The sequence below is a fragment of the Mobula birostris genome, chromosome 9 (genome assembly GCF_030028105.1).
Source record: "Mobula birostris isolate sMobBir1 chromosome 9, sMobBir1.hap1, whole genome shotgun sequence".
Lineage (NCBI taxonomy): Eukaryota > Metazoa > Chordata > Chondrichthyes > Myliobatiformes > Myliobatidae > Mobula > Mobula birostris.
Genome location: NC_092378.1, coordinates 106,964,837 through 106,984,983, shown reverse-complemented (window position 1 = coordinate 106,984,983; position 20,147 = coordinate 106,964,837). Strand labels below are relative to the sequence as shown.

At 40.1% G+C, this 20,147-nt stretch overlaps 1 protein-coding gene across 3 annotated transcripts in view; it reads left to right on the top strand.

Moving 5' to 3' along the window:
• fam234a (family with sequence similarity 234 member A) overlaps positions 1–20,147 on the top strand; it is a 37,360-nt gene that overhangs the window by 2,865 nt on the left and 14,348 nt on the right. For all 3 annotated transcript variants that reach the window (XM_072268554.1, XM_072268552.1, XM_072268553.1), the window contains exons 2-9: positions 1,220–1,586; positions 1,883–1,993; positions 4,473–4,661; positions 5,904–6,034; positions 12,123–12,282; positions 14,512–14,662; positions 14,957–15,103; positions 17,320–17,401. In XM_072268554.1, coding sequence (XP_072124655.1) covers positions 1,316–1,586; positions 1,883–1,993; positions 4,473–4,661; positions 5,904–6,034; positions 12,123–12,282; positions 14,512–14,662; positions 14,957–15,103; positions 17,320–17,401 — 1,242 coding nt within the window. In that variant the 5' untranslated portion in view covers positions 1,220–1,315. The remainder of the gene's footprint in view (positions 1–1,219; positions 1,587–1,882; positions 1,994–4,472; positions 4,662–5,903; positions 6,035–12,122; positions 12,283–14,511; positions 14,663–14,956; positions 15,104–17,319; positions 17,402–20,147) is intronic.

The window sequence follows — 20,147 nt, the reverse complement described above, 5'->3', positions numbered from 1 at the left end:
ATGAAAAAGCTTAAATGGAACTAATCTAGATAAAAGTAGAAAATGTAGCAACAGTTCAGTGGGTCTGTAAGCCTCAGAACAGAGAAAGAAAGAAAATTGGTTACCTTAGGTAACAGAGGAGGGCAACAAAGAAAATTTCTACTATAGAGTGAAATAGTGTGGCTGTTAAAGGCAGTAACTTCTTTATGTAAAATATTACTATTGTTGTGAAATTCATGACATGCCAGCAGGCTAGAATATACAGATAAATCAAAAAGGAAGAGAGGGATGGTTGACAAAAATATGACCTCTGCTCTGGAGAAACCAAACACAAATTGGGTTACACAAGAGACAGCAGGTGCTGGAATCTGGAGCAAAAAAAAATCCTCTGGAAGACTTTAGTCCTGATGTAGTGTTTTGACTTGAATCATTGATAATTCCTTTCGTCCCACAGATACTGCTTAACCCGCTGGATTCTTCCAGCAGATTGTTTGTTGCTGCAAAATGGGTGATTCAGGTACAAAAGGCAGCAGGTGCTATAATCTGACCAAAAACAAATTACTGGTGGAAGTCAATGGGCCAGAGTTCTGATACAAAATCTCGTCCTGATGTAGGGTCTCAACCTGTAATATCGACTATCCCTTTGTCTTGACAGATGCTTTCTGACTTGCTGACTTCCTCCAGCAGTTTGGATTTTGCTGCTAATTGGACTATAGATAGCCTAAGTCTGTTCCTATGTCTTATGGTCTTACTAAGGTAGAGATTGATAGGTTCTTGATTGGACATGGCATCAAAGATTACAGGGAGAAGGCCAGGAACTGGGGTTAAGGTGGGGGGGAGGATCAGCCATGATTGAATGGCAGAGCAGACTTGACGGGCCAAATGGCCTAATTCATGTTTTTCATGTTCCCAAAAGTAATACTTGAATATCTAGAACTTGTTTCTGTAATAAACAGGTTTTCTCATGTCACTTAATAGACTTTTCTGTTGCACCAGTGACGTAAGTGTGCTGATTACATTTCTTGTGGTGTTGTGTAACTTCCCTTTCTGTCTTCTGTTGGTGAGTCTAATAAACCGTGGTTGTTTGGGACTTGAAATTATATTTTCTGGAAGATTTTTGCAAAATAATGATGAGCAAATAGAAGAGATTACTTTCTGCTGAATGGATATTCTTTCACCTGATGTTCACAGTGACAGAAAGGTTTCTGTATTGTGTAAATTCTGTTTTTAACCCTTACAGGAAGTGTACTGGCAAGGTGAGGAGAGTTGCTGCAAGAGGAGAAGAACGTTCTGAATAAGAAACTCAGCTATTTGTATTGTGATGTAGACTAGGAATATGACTGAAAACAAAGATTTAGAGGCAGAGATACATCCTCTGAAAAATGAAGAAGTCAGAACTCAAGACTTGAATGAAGCTTCTGACAAGCCCAAAGAAACCAAGTCCAAAAAGGTTACAAAATTTCGTCAGCTTTCCTGGTGGAGAACCGCTGCCTTTTTCTTGGTCTTATTTTTATGCCTTGTTGTGGTGTTTGCATTTTCCTTTGTAATTCCTTGCCCAGTGAGGCCTTCATCACAAAGGACATGGACCAGAACATTTGAAAATGCAGGTAAAGTTAAATGTGTTTCTTATCATTCTTGGGTCTTGGATAATTACATTAAATGATGCAAAATAATAAGAGCAATATGGATTTAAATGTTTATCATTTTAAAGAAATATTACTTTTTTATGTTAAATTTTACTTGTTAGTTTTATCGACAGGTCAATAATTTCAAGATTTCTAAAAGCAGTTTGGTTATATTTTCTTGAGTTCTTGCTATTTGAGAAGATACAAACATACTCAATTCATTAAACAGAAATAAGATATTGAGACCTGAAAATATTTTTTCATTTATCGTATTTCAGTAACTTACCCTTTTCTCACACTGTGGGATGCGAACAAAGACAAAGTTGCAGATGTGATGTTTGCATTCAAGGATGCCAACGACACTAACAATGGATCGTGTTCATATGACGGTAAGGGACTATCGTAGTTGTGCATGATATTTTTGTTTTGCTTTTATTATATTGGTACTCCAATTTCTGTATTACTTCAGTTTGCTGTTAACTTGATGCCTTCACTTTAATTATACAGATTGCTGATTTTCATAATTAAATCAAGCTGGCTGTTTATGTATTGAAGGTCCTGAACCTTTTGAAGTTATTGATAGTGAATCTAACAATATTCTCTTCCCTTGGTATTCTCACTGATTGGCTTTACCACTTTTCCATTTAATTAGAATATAATCTGAGGGCAGTATATTGAAATTCAGAGTTTTCTCATACTAATTTGTATGAAGGAATGAAGAAAATTATAAAATATCACTCTTTTCTGAAAAATATCTTGGCGTATTCCAAAAATTTGGTGTTAATTTCTGTATATCACAATCTCAGTGAAACAGCTTACATTTTTCTTACAGTCCTTTTCTGGAGTTCTTCGAGGAGGTAACCAAGTGGTAGATGAGAGTGGGACATTGGCTGGTGTCCATATGGACCTTAGCAAGATCTTGATGTCGCAAAGATGAGGAATTCTGCAGATGCAGGAATTTCAAGCAACACACATCAAAGTTGCTGGTGAATGCAGCAGGCCAGGCAGCATCAATAGGAGGAAGTACAGTTGACGCTTCAGGCCGAGACCCTTCGTCAGAGCTGCCTTCGTCAGTCCTGACGAAGGATCTCGACCTGAAACGTCGACTGTACCTCTTCCTATTGATGCTGCCTGGCCTGCTGCGTTCACCAGCAACTTTGAAGTGTGTTGCAAGATCTTGATGTGATCACTCATGGCAGGCTAGTCTGGAAGCAGATTAGATTTATAATTAGCCCCATGGTAGAAAGCAGAGGATGATGGTCAAGAGTTGTTCCTCAGACTGCAAGCCTGTGTCCAGTGGTGTGCCACAGGTGTTGACGTTGAGACCTTTGTATTTTGTACTTTATATAAGTTACTTGGACATTAATGTACAAGGCATGGTTAGTAAGTTTGCAAATGATATTAAAATAGGTAGTGCTGTATGTAATGTAGAAGGCTATGAAAAATTACAGGCAGGGAATTTGATTAGCTAGATATGTGAACTGAAAATTGTCAAATGGCTTTCAATTCAGAAAAAAATGTGAGATAGCGCTTTTTGGGACATTAAACCAGGAAAGGACTTGTACTGTGAATGTTAGGGCCATGGCTGGTGTTGTAGAACAGCGGGGCCTAGGGGTGCATAGTTTGCTGAAAGCAGCCACACAAGTAGACGGTGGTGAAGAATGTATTTCACGTTCTCGCCTTGGTCAGACAAGACCTAGAGTTTAGGAGAAGGTGTAGTAAGTTGCAGCTGTATGTCATCGGTGACACTGCACTTGGAGAATCGTGTACAGTTTTGGTCGCCCTGTTATAGGAAAGACATTGTCAAACTGGAGAGGGTGTAGAAGAAATTTACAACGATCTTACATGGACTAGAGGGTCTGAGTTGGAAGAAGAGGTCGGCAACACTGGATCTTTATTCCTTGGAAGATGGGAGAATGAGAGGTGGCCTCAGGAGTTTATAAAATCATGAGAAGCATGGATAAAGTGGATGGTCATAGTCTTTTCCTCAGGGTTGGGGAGTCCAAAGCAGAGGGCACATACACAATAAGAGGGCAGAGATTTAAAAGGGACCCAAGAGGTAACTTCTTTCCACACAGTATAGTGAGTACCTGGAATGAGCTGGCAAAGGAAGTAGTTGAGCCAGGTACAGCTGCAACATTTAAGAAGTATTTGGATAGGAATATGGCGGGGAAGGGTTTGGAGTATTATGGGCTAAACACGGGCAACTGAGACTAGAAAGTGGGATGCTTTGGTTGGAATGGACCAGTTGGGACAAGGGGTCAGTTTCCATGCTGTATGATTCTATAACCTGATAGAGGAATATAAGATCATGAGTGACACAGACAGGGTGAAAGTACATAGTCTTTTATCCAGGGAGGTGTGTGAAAAATGAGGGCATAAGTTCAAGATCAGAGGTGAGAGATTTGAAAGGGACATCAGGGGCAGCTTCCCTTTGAAAAGGGTGCTCCATATTTGGAATGAGCTGTCAGAACTAGTGGTTGGGATGGGTGCATTAGCAAAATTTAAAAGCCACCTAGATAAGTACTGGATCAGAGAGTTGAAAAGGGCTATGGGAAAGATGCAGGCAGATGGGACTAGCTCACTGGACAACACAATTGACATGGACATGTTGGGCTCTGGGGCCTGGTTCCACACTGTATGATTCTATGACAAATTGGTGTAATTGTGAACTGGTGGGTTTACAATATCAAGTGTTTTTTTACTTTGAAATTTTACATCTTATATTTTCATAATCTCCTGCTCAAATTGAGCTGCAAAGGAGAGGTTTTTTTTTAAACAATGCTTTTTAATTGCCTTGTCTATGTAACTGCTCAATGGTATAATAACTAATTCCCAGTTAAATTTTATTCTGGCTTGCTTTTTCAGAGGGCCTTTCCCATCCTTGTGCACATCTAACACTTCTCTCCGGAACAAATGGGAGCCTCCTTTGGAAGACAGCTCTAGCAGAGGATATTCAACACATTGAATGTGGGCTACAAAATCTTGGTGGTACAAGGTCTTCAGGGTGCCTGGTTATTGGAATCAACCAATACCTTTCTACAATCAGTTCTTCTGGTATATATTTCGAGTATATTTAACTTTATGGTAGTGTTCTCTGAAGAAGATATTCTTCTGTTAATGATGGCCAACCACCCTGCTCTCTCTAGCTCATATTCGTTTAAAGGCAAAGAGTGGGAGGCTAGTAATTCTCTGCTCAGAAGAGGATATCTTCTGGTAATTGAGGATGGTGAAGTGAAACCTTTTCCAGATTCTGATTTTGCCTGTTAAGTTCAGTGATATTTCTATTCAACACATTGAATGTCGTCTACAAAATCTTGATGGTCTTCAGGATGCCTAGTTATCGGAATCAATCATTACCTTTCTACAATCAGTTCCTCTGACATATATTTAGAATATATTTAACTTCATGATAGTGTTCTCTGAAGGACTTTATCATAAATATTTTGAATATTTACGGAGACAAAATCATGGAGCAGTTATTTAAATAGATTAGATAAACTTAGATTTCTGTAAATATGAAAAGGTTCATAACCTATTAACTAAAACTGGAGAACAGGGAGTTTTTTTTACTTACGGAATTGAAAGGCCAATGCATACATAGAGATGATGAGAGAGTTTAAGAGTTTAAGGAGAGGGATAAGAGAGAGATGAGATGGGATGCTGGTAGAAGTGCGAAGAAACAGGGAAATTGGAGGGGTGGTAAGAATGCAGGAAGAAATAGCAGAGGTGGCAACATTTCAACTCGTTAAGGACTGGTCTGCGATATGTCCTTCCTCAGACTTGGAGATATTCTTGTGTTAATGATGGCCAAAGAATGAGCAACCACGATGCTCCCTCCTGCTCCTGTTCACTTTGATGGCAAAGAATGGGGAGTCGAGTACCTCTTCTCTGCTTACTGAGGAGAGGATATCACCTAGTAATCAGAGATGGTGAAGTGCAACACTTGCTTTTATTGTGAACCTGTAGGTGTTTTACAAATGTAGGTGTGCTACGAAGCCCAAGATTGAATGATGTGTGGTTCCTTGTGATCTGGCCCATTAATTTTCACATAAGCAGTTTTTTTTAGATTCTGTCAAGTTACTCAACATGCATTTCATGTACTTTAATTTTGCATTGTGTCCACCTTAATACAATAGCAGAAAATGTAAAAGTTAAGATTTTAATGGTTTAATTATAAGAGAAGTGGATAATCCAGCATGTTGATTGCTGGTAATTTCTAAAACCAATCTAAACCTTTATTTGGCATTTGATTTTTCATGAATACTTAAAAATTTTGCCTTGTGCATTATATTTAAGGTGAAACATTGTGGAGACTCAATACCAGTCTTGCTGCTGACCTTTCAGTGATTAGTCCTGCACTGGTGCTTCCAGATCTAGATGGTGATGAAGTTGGAGATTTTTTGCTGTTTCTTGTACCTGCTGATCAGGTATGGGAAATAATTACTTTGACTGCAACAAGGTGAATGTCTGTGGTTGTTGCATACCAAATATGCAACTTTTTTGTGCGGAGAAACAATAATAATAAGTAGTTTGCCTTTCTTTAACTTAGAAGTTACCAAAGCCATCTTGAGCCACATGGTCATTTGCCCACTCGAGCCATGTTAGAATTGTGTAGAACAATCCTATGGGTTTCATTCTCCTGCTCTGGCCACCTAGCCTTGCAAAGTTATTGATCTCCTACGTATCTAATTTTCTTCTTGAATCATTAATAGTCTCTGCTTCAGTGACTCGTATAGGCTAAGAATGCCAGTTTAATACCACTTGCTATATAAAAACAAACTGTGGGTTCTTCCTCACATTTCTCTATATTTTTGCCCGAAGTGTGAAGTTTGTGTCCATTGGCTCTTCAATTACTGGCTCATAACAACAGCTTTTGTTTTGTCTCCCTTGTCTACATCTGTTATAATTTCACACACATCAATTAAATCTCCCCTCAGCTTCCTTTTCCCTAGGGAGAACAGATTCTCTAGCCTAACCTTATTGCTAGATCTCTTGCCTTACATCATCTCAAATACTTGAGGACCTTTCCTAAGGTGTAGTTACCAGAACCAAATGAGATTTTTCTGATAATTTAAACAGGGCTTTCCTAAGCTCTTCTGTAACATAACTATATTTTTATTTTGTGTATCTATTTATGAAACCCAAGATGCCACATGATTCATTGACTACTCTTTCCTAATGTTCTGCCGTATTCAAAGTTCAATGCACTCAATCCCCAGACCCTCTGTTCCTGCACAAATCTTTAGATTTGTGACATGTGGTATACGTTGCCACTTCCCATTTCTTTTGCTGGTGAATTGCATCTATTTTTGTGTTAAATTCCATCTGCCACTTTTCTGCACATTCTTCTGGCCTATCTCTATCTTGCAACTTGATTGATATCTAAGCTTGGTACCATTGGACTGCCATGTAAATTTCAAAATTTATCAATGCCATTTATTAGCGTGCCACGGTAGCGTAGCTGTTAGCATGACTATTTTACAGCTCGGGGGCATTCTGTATTTTGGAGTTAAATTGTAGCGCTCTCCGTAAAGAGTCTGTATGTCCTCCCTGTGGAATGTGTGGGTTTTCTCCGGGTGCTGCGGTGTCTCCCACAGTCCAATGACATAGCGGGTGGGTTAATTGGTCATTGTATATTATCCTATGGTTAGGTTTGGGTTAATCCAGTCTGTTGGGGGTTGCTGTGGCAGAGTGGTGCAAAAGACCGGAAGTAGGAAACGGTACAGGTGTCCCCCGCTTTTCGAACGTTTGATTTACGAAACCTCACTGTTATGAAAGACCTACATTAGTTAACAGAATTCGCTAACAGAAGGTGTTTTCACTGTTACGAAAAAAGCAGCGCGCGCTAAAAGGCAGCGTGCGCCCCGAGCAGCCGAGCTCCTCCCCCGGAACTGCATTCTAGCCGGCATTGCTTAAACACGTGCCCGTGAGCAGCCGTTAGCAAGGTGACTTCTAAGGTATTGGAAAAGCCTAAAAGAGCTCGTTGGGTGTTAGTGTAAAACTAGACATAATTAAGCATTTCGATCGTGGTGAACAAAGTAAGGACAAAGTGAGTTTGGCATGTGGAAGGTGAGGAAGATGATGTTGAAGAGGTTTTGGCATCCCTTGACCAAGAACTGGTAGATGAAGAGCTGATGCAATTGGAAGAGGAAAGGATAACAATCGAAATCGAATGCAGTAGCAAACGGACCAAAAGTGAAGACGCCCAGGAACTGAACGTGAAGCAACTGCGTGAGATTTTCGCTGCAATGATAAAGTACGACTTTAATTTTGAAAGGGTATGTCGGTTTAGGGCATATTTGCAAGATGGTTTGAGTGCTTACAAAGAACTGTATGATAGAAAAATGTGTAAGGCTAAGCAGTCAAGCAAGCCTTCCACATCGGCCACAGCAGACGACGAACCTCGACCTTCAACATTGAGGCAGGCAGACATAGAAGAAGATGACCTGCCAGCCCTGATGGAAACAAAGCAACCCAACCCCTGGGCTGTGGAGAATGCAGCGGTAGCCGGTAGGCACCCAGCACATCTAAGAAAAAAACCCAAAATTAAACAAGCTAATTAATTAGGTGCCACCCGACACGTAAATGTCGACCTAGATCAGAGGCGATTGCCAATTGTGTCTCCTCTGATCTGGGCCGACATTTACGTGCCGGGTGGCACCTAATTAATTTGCTTGTTTATTTCGGCTTTTTTCTTAAAGATGTGCTGGGTGCGTTCCGACGACCGCTGCATTCTTCGCGGATCGGTATCGGTCGGCGGTCCGGAGGTTGGGGGCCACTTCACCACCCCAACCTCCAACGACTCAGCCTAACACCATTATCAGTGTGCTTGGCGCTGTCTTCCCAATTTCGGTAAGTGATAATACACTGTACATACATATTTCTACTTTATATAGGCTGTGTATTTTTATGTGTTATTTGGTATGAATTGGCAGCTTCATAGCTTAAAGGTTACTGGAGAGAGTGTTTCTGCCAAGAGTGCTTGCGTGAGATTTTCGCTACGGAGACCAGTGCAGCAATGATTGTAGAGAAGTATTCCTATTTTATATAGGCTGTGTATTTATCATATCGTTCCAGCTGTTACTATATGTTACCGTTATTTTTAAGTTTTATGTGTTATTTGGCATGATTTGGTAGGTTATTTTTGGGTCTGCGAATGCTCACAAAATTTTCCCATATAAGTAAATGGTAATTGTTTCTTCGCTTTATGACATTTCGGCTTACGAACTGTTTCATAGGAACGCTTTACCTTCGGATGGCAGGGGAAACCTGTACTCCAAACTGTTATCACTAAATAAAATTTTTTAAGAAGTCAATACCGTGTGGTCATTTATATAAAGAATTAGCAAACTGTAAAGTAATTGATAATTACTACATTAACTTCAAGCACGTGCACTTTTGACTTTGTACAAGGTGGTTGCGTTGAATATGACTGGCAGATATGTATGTGTAAGACTCATTGCATCTAGTGGCATGATCGCGGGGGTGGGGCCCCTCCCTGGCCATACTTTAGCACTCTTGTTTGGGTGGATGCTGCGAGTTGTGTCCCCTGTTTAACCTCAGTACCCCAAAATAACATTCAGTCCACAATGTGTGGTTAAACGATTAAGATTTTATATCTAAGTATGGGGTTAGTAGAGAAACAAAAGAAAAGGAAAACAAATAAAAGGCGCCAATAATCTCATAAACATGTCCAGTGCACAAACGTTGGAGCCCACTGATGCCCTTTCGCTGATCCTCCTCCGCTAGTTGGCCCCTGGGGTCCTGCCCCAAGCCCAGGCCTAGCGGGTCCGGCAACCGTCTCCTCAAGCCACCTCTTCTCTCTTCATCCTCCTCGCGCCTTTTCCCTCAAATCCCGCGTGAACAACAGCTTTCACATACACAAGAAAGAATAACATCTATCCCAGTTGGTTAGCAAACGAATACGTCCCATTATCACTAATTATAACCCAAACATGCTGCTACAGAGAACATTACCACATCAGTTAAAATTACAGAGAAGCCATTTTATTACAACACTACAGAGAAACCATTTTATTAGCGTCAGCAAGTAACATGAAAGAAGAAACTCCTTACACAAAGAAAGGCGCCAAAGTTCGAATAGAGTTTTAAAAGTCAGTGCACTTAAGGTTTCGTTGGAGCTCAATATCCCGCAGAACTTCGACCTTCCGTCCTCGGCCTCCGACGACCTGCCCGGGACCACTCCTCAGGTGGTCGACCAGAGCGCCACTGAATGCGACCTTCTTCCGTCTTCTCTGCCCGAAAAACCCTCCAAACTACACAGTCCCCAGCCATATGAGACAGAATATCACCCACAAAAAGAATAACATGGACACTCATTGGATCGTTCCTTCCCTTATCAATAATATAACCCAAACAAGCAGGGAGAGAGAGGACTCCTTACATCACAGATATTATTACAGAAAAGCCATTTTATATAACATACAAAGAAGCCATTTTAGACACCTCAGCAGCCAGTGTATCCAAGATCCAGTTACATTTGTTTTATTCTTTTAGAGTGTATTCTTTGTTAACCGATATTCGCAGTAACATTTATAAAGTGTACGTATTTAACCGCTTATGGTGTTCTGTCTGATCTGTGAACTGGGCGTTTACGCAGCCTCCACATAAACTGGCTTACGTAGTTAGCTGGTTGCAAGGTTTCCCTAGACACTGATGAGCAGGGTTTGTCTATAGCTTTACATTCTGGGGGCTCGTCCGGAATATGGATTTTTGTAGGATGCTGCATGTTTGCCCTGTTTAAATAAGTGCTGGTGTGTCTCTGTGGGATTCGCCTTGGACGACTATGAAGCAAGGCGAGTGAGGGATCCCAGGCGACTAGGGGTTAACGAAGTAAAACTTTATTTGGATGAGTGCCAAGTCTGGAGAAGGACGCAGCTCGTGACTGTTCTGCTGAGAGAGGAAATTTGCACCGCTGAACTGAACGCTCAGGGATGCAGGCTGGAGACTGAGTGCTGCAATTTTGGGACAAAGATTGAAGAATTGGAGTCTACGCTTGTCAAAGTGAAGACGGGGAAACTGAATTCCGAGCTGAAACTGCAGTCATTTACTGGTGAAGTAATCCAGAGAGATGAAACAATGACCAACCTTCGAAAGGATCAGCAGAAACTGGAGAAATTGATCCAGAACAGCTTGGAAGAAGCTGGTGGTGTAACTGCGTCCCAGATAGAGATGAACACACAGCGTGAGTCTGAACTACTGCGGCTGGAAGCAGAGGAGTTAGTGAAGAAGCTGACGCCTCGATTTGCAGGAGGCTGAAGAGGCTGCAGGGGCAGCTCAGGCCAAGTGCTCCAGTTTGGAGAAAACCAAACAGCAGCTACAAATCAAGGAAAGGGAGAAGAATGTGGATTCAAAGGATGATGAGATGAAGGTGTGTTGCATGCTGCTTTTCACTAACTTCCCCTTGCTGATGAAGAGACTCCTGGCCCACTGAGGCAGGTGAGGTGGGGCTGGGGGGGGCTAGCTGTGGGCAGCCTGGGTTACTGCAGGAGCCTGAAGGAGAGACAGGGGTGTCTAGACACAGGACAGGAGGCTCCAGGTTGCAGTGGGGGCATGAGTAAGAGACTCAGAGAGGATTTGGCAAGCAGACCGGAGATATCTCCAGTGGTGTCTGAGCCGGAAGGGTCACCAGAGGAGGTACAGAGGTCTCAGAGAAGTAGGAACCCCCCCCGGAGAGGTTGACCTATGTAGCACGGGGAGAACAAGGTGTGATCTCTACCGCCCTGGGAAGTTATGTCACTGCTTTATGCACCTGGGTTGGGTTATGTGTTTTGCAAGGAGGATTGGTGAACTCCTTTAATGTCATGAGGACATGACTTTATTTGGTGGGGGCAGAGTGTAACTGGGTCTTGGTTACAATGGCTGCTGAGATGTCTAAAATGGCTTCTTTGTATGTTATATAAAATGGCTTTTCTGTAATAATAACTGCGATGTAAGGAGTTCTCTCTCTCCCCTGCTTGTTTGGGTTATATTATTGATAAGGGGGAGAACGAACCAATGGGTGTCTATGTTATTCTTTTTGTGGGTGATATTCTGTCTCATATGGCTGGGGACCATGTGGTTTGGCGGGTTTATCGGGTGGAGAAGACGGAGGAAGGTCGCAATCAGAGGCGCTCTGGTTGACCACCCGAGGTGTGGTCCCGTGCGGGTCGTCGGAGGCCAAGGACGGAGGGTTGAGGTTCTGCGGGATATTGAGCTCCAACAAAGCCTTAGGTGCACTGACTTTTAAAACTCCATTTGAACTTTGGCGCCTTTCATTTTATTCTTTTAGAGTGTATTCTTTGTTAACCGATATTCACGGCAAGATTTATAAAGTATACGTATTGAACCGCTTATGATGTTCTGTCTGACCTGTGAATTGGGCATTTATGCAGCCTCCACATAAACTGGCTTACGTGGTTGGCTGGTTGCGGGGTTTCCCTAGACACTGAGGAGCAGGGTTTGTCTATAGCCTTACATATGCATTTAGAATGAGTTCTGTGTTTTTGCTCCTAGGGTATCTCAGTTAATACATTGATTTTCCTGCTAATATCTGGAAAGAATGGAGATCCCATTGGTGAAAAAGTGTACCGCAATATTACCAAAGGTTTCATGCCTTCCAGTCCCCTGATTCATATTACCAATACTGGGGCCTACTATATTCTCTTTATTCAAGGTAACTGCTAAGATATTTGTGTTTCTATTTGTGCTTATTGCCACTTTTAATTTCTTGAAATACAATTACACAATTAATAAGGTTCTGGAAAAGCTCATTCCATTTTCTTCAGGTCGGCCAAAACACCAGGTGTTGGATTTTTGACAATGAAGCATCAATAGCAAAACTTGCCTCCATGTGTAGTCATACATACAAAACAATGGAGGAACTCAGAAGGCCAGGCAGCATCTGAAGCATCTTGTGTGTATTACTTTGATTTCCAGCATCTGCAGATTCTCTGTTGTTTGGGGTCTATGTGTAGTTGGTAGTTTTGACTGGGATCATTCTGAGCCTTTGTTGGCGACCAATGGCCCATTTCACTTGTACTTTACAATGGTAAACAATTAGAGAAGTATGTATTTTGTTGATATGTTAAACTTCAGCTCTCTCTGCCTATCTTTGTGAAAAATGATTGAGAAATTCTCTTAAGAGCGTGACCAACATTCATTTTCAACAGACACAATGAAAATAAATCATCAAGCTGCTTATTTCTTAGTATGAAGCTGCTTTCATTCACAAAACATTTGTCATTGAATTTCAATTTATTCATCGGCTGTACAATGCTTGATTAGGTGATTAAAAGGTTTTCCAGAAATAGCACCTTCCTAATGGTTTTGAGTAATGTGCTGTGAACATTGGGGATTGAGGTTAGTTGTGAAATGAGCGCATACTTTATTTTTTCTTGATTTAACAACCAATCAGTTCAACCCAACAGTGAATTACAGCTATCCTGTGATGCTGCAACACAGAGATGCATGCTAAATACCAAAAGCAGCGTCTTTGTAGTCAGAGGAAAATGATCCTACAAATCAGAATAAAATATCCCTTCATCAGCTAAGGTACTGATTACCAAGTGCATACTGAGAACTAGCTGGATATATCCTTGACCACCTTTGTCCACATATCCCAAGTGGATGGTGCCACCCATGATCTCTACAATTGCACATTCAAACATCCAGCCAGGTTGGTTCAGTCAATGTGACACCAAAAAGTATAGAGATAAAATGAAGGTTTGGATTCTGATAAGATCACATTTGTATTGCTGAAGATTTGCACCTGCAGATGTTCTTCACCTGCTTCAAGAGAGATTATGACAACATCCTTGATTTGGTAACATGGAAAATTGTCCAGGCTTGCTCTACCTTCAAACTTTGTCAAGGCCCACCTAGTCAATCTCTTCCCAGTTCATGTAGAACTTGCTTTTTTTTCCTGAAACTCTAGTGCCAAAACATTATTTCAGAAAAGGATGTTACTGTCGTTTTCTGAGGAAAGTTGGATGGGATTGACATTAAAGTAAGGTACAATCATATCTAGTACTGGGGGGGGGGGCATTTAATATTAAAGTTGACTGGAGTTCTTTTCAAAAGCTATCTAGTGGTTAGTATATTATCTGGTAAACAACTATAGATGATCATTAAGGACCTACTTAAATTGTGGAATGAACAACTAAAAAAAATGTGTCTGAGTTGCAAAGAAGAGGTAGACAGCTTAAATTATATGAGCCTATATATCTGTAAAGCAAAAATCATTTTATACTTGCTAACAACAGTAATGTCCTGTAGGTCTGCATTGATCATAAACTGGGTAAGAAGTTGTACGTAGTGAGAGACCGCGAGGGTTATCACTAAAGCAGATTGGGTTGAAAGGAGATCATCTGTTATTTCTTCCCTCCATCTTTCTCCCTTCCAGCATTTAATGGGATGAATAAAGAAAACTATCGTTGTAAACTGGATCATGACTGTTACTACAGAGTGAGGATACGTACTACATTTCTTTAAGAAAGCACAATATTGATCCATATGTTCAGGACATTGTGATAGGATTGGCTAAATGATAATAACCAAGTAAACTCTTTAGTTTTTGTAAGTAGCCTAAACCTGCCTGTGTACAGCAACTCCCACAAACAGGAACATAATAGTCACCAGTCAATCAATCATGTATTAGTGATGTTCACTGAAGTATAAATATGAAGAAATTTCTAGGGGTAACACACCTTTTCCATAGCAAGGTAATTGGTTAAGTATGTCAAAAGTTCAAAGAAAATTTATTATCAAAGTACGTATATTCACTTTGAACTTTTGACATATTTAAATGTGCCTGGCCTCTTGCCACCTACTTATCTTTATATGCAGATCATAGACCATCTAGTGCATGGAGTTAAAATAACAAATTAATTTTCTAAATTTCCAGGAAATGGGCAAGGAGTGGCACTAAAAGATATTTATGCTCAAGCAACTGGATTGCCACTTTCAACGTCAAAACTGAATCCAATATTAAAGAAATCAGATCCCGAATGGGAGAAAAAGACTGATACCATGTCTGGAATGGTAGAAGTGTACAGGTGAGTTTCTGTTTGTGCATATCTAATATTAGGTTCTTACTGCTAACAAACAATGAAACCATAAATTAAATCAAGTTAGTTATTTTGAAAACAAAACTTACAATATTTTAAAGGAAAATACCTTCTATTTGGTGAGTTCTTTTTTGAAGACCTAATGCCTTTTTATATGAGAACATTTAACAATTGTTGGTCATCAGTGAAATTAAATATAACTAATAGCAATTTGGAGTAATGTCTGAATTGTTAACTTTTAAAACATTTATTATTTCGTCCCTTCATCTTTCTCCCTTCCAGCTCCCAGACTACTAAATATCTTCAGCAGGTGCATGTCCCGGGAAAGAATGCTGGCAAACTGCTAATTAGCACAAATGATACAGTTGAGCTTTTGGATGGACAGAGCTTGCAGACCTGTTGGTATCATAATCTATCGCAGATTCAAGGGTAAATTTTTATTTAATTTCCAACTAAAACAGTAGATGTGGGTAGTAATGACAATATTAAAAGTTTAGGACCTTACTTTATTAATATCCTGTAGATCCTCAGTTGATTTGTATTGGCTGGTTGTACTTGTGTGGTTATATAAAGCAGAGATGTAAGCAGTGGTGTCAGCTGTGAGTCAGTACGTGGCTGTGCTATTCTTATCCTGCTCCAGAGACCATATATTAATAGAAAACAATGGCTCTCATAATAAATAGTCAAGTAGGATTCATCTGTTATAATAATAACAGAGTCATGGCTGGGGTGGAGAAGGCAGGATTGGGGTGTTATGGTACATGGGGAAGGATGGGTGGCATTCAGGGGCAGTGTTCATTTAGAGAATATCACATCTTTGGAGAGGGAGCTTGCCTAGACAGGGAAGCACAATCTAATTGGTAAGAGTGGAGAATCTATAAAGGTACCATTTCATCAATGGATGTATTCTATGGATTGCTCAACAATGAAAAGGAAAAGGAGGAGCAAATTTGTTGGAAAGTCACAGAAACATCCAAATTCTGAGATTGTTAGCCTTGTGAGGGGATTCATCTGTTCATATGGACAAAGATAATAAAAGAGGCAAAGCGGGTAAGAAAATAATGGTGTATTCAGGAGGATATCTGGCCCAGCAGGAAGGAGGACTTGCTTCTGTACAAAAATGTGGAACAGGATTCTGTGGTGGAAGAGTTGGAAAGCAACAAGCATTATATCATGAGCTCACAATAGTTATGAAATTGATATGGACTACTTTATGAGAAAAGTAGGTGAACCGAAAGCCAATTTTAAGAATCTGATTTGGCAAATTGGAATCAAAGGGCAAATAAAAGCCTGCAGATGCTGAAAATCTGGTATAGAAGACAAAATGGATAGCAGAGGTGTCAGGAAAGGTAATATCTGAAAGAAAAACATAATTTCAGGCCATTGATATTTCATCAGTTCTCGGCTGATTCAGTTGCTCATTGTCGAGTCCAGAAAGATATTTTGGTTAAATGCATTATAATCCTCTGGGCTTAATATTCAGTTCAGCCATTCCAGCTTTGTATCTCAGGCTTAGTTTCTTCCTCTTCTGGTAACAACACCTGCTTGCATCTCCTCTAGCATCTGCTTGTCCTCTGTTGTTAACTTTACCATCAACCTCCTTCATCTGGCTCCTCCTCCACATTAATATTGCAATCTTTACTGGTCTTTATTCTACCATTCATCTTATCTTCATTTTCCTCACTGCTTCTTCTGCTGCAACTTCTAACTACTCTTATCTCTGAACTTTACCTGTTCTGATGAAAGGTCACAAACTGAAACATTAACCAACATGTTAGTATCCAGCACTTTCTGTTTAAATTGGCACTAAAGATCAGCATGCAAAACTACTTGAACAAAGGGAGGACCTTAGGAAGGAGGTGGTTTGGTTGCATTGTGGGTGCATGCAGGAAACACAGTCAAACCCAGAACTTGTACAAAGAGAAAGGAAGAGTCAAAGAAAGCAGGAAAAAGATGAAAGTAATAGTTTAATAACAACTGAACAACTAGTCTTGCAAGGCTCGTTTGAACAGGGTTTTGGTAAGACCACACTTAGAGTATTGTGTGTAGCCGTGGTCTCGTTATCTAAGAAAGAAAGTATTTCATGCCATTGAGGGAATGCAGTTAATGCTTACCAGACTGATCCCCAGAATGATAGGATTGTTGTACAAGGAAAGATTGAGCTTGTATCCATTAAACCATTGAAGATTGAGAGAGAATATAACTCAACACCCTCCAATATGCTTCAGGGCTGGTTCTTAATGAAGTAAGTTATCACAATCTGGAATGCACTGATGGAAAATTAATGGCAATAAATTCAATTGCCATATTAACTGGATAAATAGAAAAAATATTTCCGCATTATGGGGAGCAGGCAGAGAGGGGGATGGGCTGCACTGTTTTTACTTAGAGCCAGCATAGACTTTGTGGGAAAAATTGCCTTATTTTATGCCAATATTTTGGGATCCTTTGCCAAGCATTTACTGAAAGTTTTTAGAAAAAGTGATGAACGGCATTTCAAAATGTGTTGATTCGTTACGATATATTGTTTTTAAGTTGAAGGAAATAAGAGTAGATTACTTTTGACAAGATAACTTTATACAGCATTTATTTAAAAATAGTATATAAAAATACTTTTTGGAATGATGCAAGATTTTTATTTACAGGGTGCCATTACCTGGTTATTTTAACATGGATGATGTGTTTGATTTTTTAATTGAAGATTTCATTGAAAAGGACAAGAAGAAGGTTTGATTATAATAAATACCTTTATGTAATATCACTTGGAATATTTCTATGAATTAACAAAACAAATAGTTCCATTTAATATCAGAGAATGTATATAATATACAACCTGAAGTTCTTGCTCTTCACAGACATCCATGAAAACAGAAGAGTACCCAAAAGAATGAATGACAGTAAAAATGTTAGAACCCAAAGCCCCCTCCTCTCCCCTCCCACGTAGAAGCAGCAGCAAAGCATCAACCTCTCCCCCTCCCCATTCAGTTAGGCAATAATGATATTTTATCAATCTTTATAATGGTTTAATCACTGCCATTCATAGGGATAATTTAATCAGTCCAATTTGTGATCCTTATTCTCAAAATACAGATATCCCTGCCAAAATCAGCATTCAGTGCAAATTTATATACGGTTGGTTAATGTGACTGAGTAGCAATAAATTCAGAGTCAACAATGTTTGTATTGGGCTGAAGTTGTATAAGAACCATATCATAAAGAAACATCTGTATTCGTCAAAGATACATGGGAAACTTTTGGGTTTTATAAAATTCAAGCAAAACAATGTTAATTTTTAATTAATTTGGTTTTCATTTCTGGGGTTTGGATGTGTGGATGGGAGGGGGAGATTGTTAGGAATAAACTGTAGCTATTATTTGAACATTTTAAATTCTGGACGATCCTGTAAGGTTGTTGTAGCCGGGTTTGATAGTGGGGATAATCTCCCACTGCCTATCAAATGTTCCCAATGGCGTGCTTTTCAAATAACCTCTGACAACCAAGTCCAGCTCCTGGCCTTCATGTGTAGTTTAGCTACTAAGCCGAGCAGAAGTGTTTCTCCTGATAGGAGAAGGGATAAAGGCAGGTTATGTGCCTTAAAACCAGTAGCTTTGGGCAGAGGGAGTTCATCAGCCGTGGTTGAGAGCTTATAAGGAGAAGGAAAACTCTGATCTCAAACTTCCGCTGCCCTGTGGCTCTATCCACTCATGGGGAAGGCTTTGGGAGTAAACCCGGGGGGAAAATCCAGAACTGAAGTCCCTAATGCAGTCCCACATTGAGTTCACGGAGAGGGGGTGCCTGCTACATGGGCAACAGCTTGCTCTCCATATCATACTGAGCTGGCTTGCATATCACATAGACAGATGGGACGAAACATCCTTGGTTGACTCCAACCCCGACCAAAGGAGAGCGTCTCCTAAATTCTGGATCTGCATGCTGTCCATAAGAGCAACAACTAATCATGTTCATTAAACATTATGTCTAAATGCCATTTTAAATAAGTAGAGTGTTTGTATTAACTGCACTAAATTCTGATTGAAACAGAATTGTCTGTAGCTGGGCACTCTAGTAGATTGGATGTGAATCCATTCCTATAGCATTTTAAATTGAGTTCCCTGCTGAGAAGAGCCTAGAGTTTTAAGTGAAAATCAAGAAGAAACTGCAGCTGCTGGAAATCTGAATAAAACAGAGAACACAGGAAATGGATCAGATAGCTTCAGTGGTAAGAGGAAAAGAAGGTTTCAAGTCCCAGACTCTTCGCCAGAACTGGGAAAGAAAGCAAGTTTAGTTTTCAGTTGCAGAGAAGATGGGATGTGGGGTGAGTCGAAGAAAGAAAGTATTTGTGATAGGGTGTAATGGGCTTGTTTAATCAGACCCAACCATTCAAGTGTCCATTAAATGTGATAATAAGCATACAGGCACAACAAATTAACTTAAGTCTAATTTATTATCATAGAATAGAAAGCATAAAGTACTACATAGCAAGTCACAAAGATTTCTGGGCTCACATTTCTTACTCACCACTTGGTTGTTGCTGTTGGCAGGGGAACTCTCATTTCTGACTTGCTCATGAAATCACCCCTTGGTCACAGGCACTGATCGCAATCCGGCTCCACTTGAAGTTCAAAGAAAATTGTGAAAACGCAGCCCAATATAGTCACAAGCCTCACAAGAACCAGAGAAACTCTTTGATCTTTTGTCTCAACACAGCCTGTCCATTAACACAGTCGTCATAAATCAACTAGACATTGCCTCATTAACTCATGTCCCAACACAATGTTCCTTGGACTTTCAAAAGCATATTAATGTTTACATGCATAAACAATAAGCCCAAATGCAGATAGACATTCTTAGTGTTTATCCACTCACAGACATTCACATTTTAATGGTTACTTATTTACTGTACAGACCTACAGACACTACATGCTCTAGAGTTTAGAAAGAGTTGAGTTGTCGCTTGACCTGACAGACATTCATTCATTGTTTTAAAAAATCTAATATGACATTGGGTGAGACCAAATGGCTAATGTAGAAGTTAAAAGCAGATTAAGTTTCTTATAGGCTGTAAAAATAGAGAAAGAGAAAAACTGAGCCAAACAGAAAAAAACGGATGCGTGGCAGAAGTTGCCAGTTCCGATTCAGAATGAAAGGAGTTATGTAAAATTGAGACCAGAAGACTGTGTTGTGTCTATTTGGAAGATGATATTGGATTAGATTTTAATTTACTTTTCACGTGAATGTCAAAACATATGGTAAAATGTGCCGTTCTAAATGTGAAATATTTGTGAATGTGCAAGGGAGTATCACTACATATTCCAGCACCAATATAGCATGTTCACAATGTTTAGCAGAACAACCAGAGACAACAAACTAGAAGATAGCAAGCAACAAAGCAATACCAGTGGAACAAGCTGTGTTTTCCCTCCTTCCCACCCATCCCCCAATGCAACTCGTAGTCCTCTAACTCCAGGACAGG